General features: G+C 36.4%; 1 protein-coding gene across 1 annotated transcript; it reads left to right on the forward strand.

The window, feature by feature from the left end:
- The first annotated feature begins 14 nt into the window (after nucleotides 1-14).
- Nucleotides 15-539, forward strand: LOC127746630 (secreted RxLR effector protein 161-like). Its single transcript, XM_052260515.1, has one exon. The coding sequence runs from the start codon at nucleotides 15-17 to the stop codon at nucleotides 537-539; it is 525 nt and encodes a 174-aa protein (XP_052116475.1).
- The last annotated feature ends 607 nt before the right edge of the window (nucleotides 540-1,146 follow it).

Genomic DNA, 1,146 nt, shown 5'->3' on the forward strand with positions numbered 1-1,146 from the left:
TCAAAAGATTTGGAATGGACAATGCTAAGGCAATGGACACACCAATGAGCATTACTTGCTACCTTGACAAAGATGAACAAGGTAAAAGCATAGATGTAAAGAAGTATAGAGGCATGATAGGATCATTACTTTATCTAACGGCAAGTAGGCCAGATATCATGTTTAGTGTATGCATGAGTGCGAGATACCAAGCTAATCCTAAGGAATCTCACTTAAGTGCGGTGAAAAGGATTATGAAGTATCTCATAGGAACATTAAATGTTGGATTGTGGTATCCGAAAGGATCCACTTGTGATTTGATTGGTTATTTCGATTCCGATTTTGCCGGTTGCAAATTGGATAGGAAAAGCACTAGCGGCACTTGTCACTTGCTAGGAAACTCTCTTGTTTCATGGCATAGTAAGAAACAAGTAAGTGTAGCCTTGTCTACCGCCGAAGCCGAGTATGTAGCCGCCAGTAGTTTTTGCGCCCAAATTTTATGGATGAAACAACAACTTGTGGACTATGGACTCATGCTTGATCATTCCTATCAAATGTGATAATACTAGTGCAATAAATTTAACCAAGAATCCGGTTCAACAATTAAGAACCAAGCATATTGAGATTAGACATCACTTCATAAGAGACCATGTTGAAAAGGGTGATGTGGTTATTGAATTTGTCGAAACTAGTAAACAACTAGCGGACATCTTCACTAAACCTTTATGTAAAGAAAGTTTTTTTAACATCCGAAATGAACTTGGTATCTTGGATTCTAATCTAATATGATTTGTTTGAATTCATTGTATTTATATTGCTATTTTTGTATCTATTACTAACTTAAGCATTGGAGATATCCAATTAGCCATTGTTTTGTAGGTTTATGAGTTGATGAATGAGTGATTAATCTTGAGGTAGATTGAAGAATTTGAAGATTATAAACAATGGAGGATCAACAAATTGAAGTTTATAATGGTTTAAGTGAGTATATACATGATGGACCTCAAAGGATTGAAGAAAGAACCACCAAAGGATGAAAATTTGGTGATTTTGGGCAAAATGATGCATGTTGCATCGATGCAACAAGCTTTGCATCGATGCAAAGCACACAACGTGCTATGTGCATCGATGCAAAGCCTATTGCATCGATGCAAACACGACCAAATT

The sequence above is a fragment of the Arachis duranensis genome, chromosome 4, assembly GCF_000817695.3.
Source record: "Arachis duranensis cultivar V14167 chromosome 4, aradu.V14167.gnm2.J7QH, whole genome shotgun sequence".
Classification (NCBI taxonomy): domain Eukaryota; kingdom Viridiplantae; phylum Streptophyta; class Magnoliopsida; order Fabales; family Fabaceae; genus Arachis; species Arachis duranensis.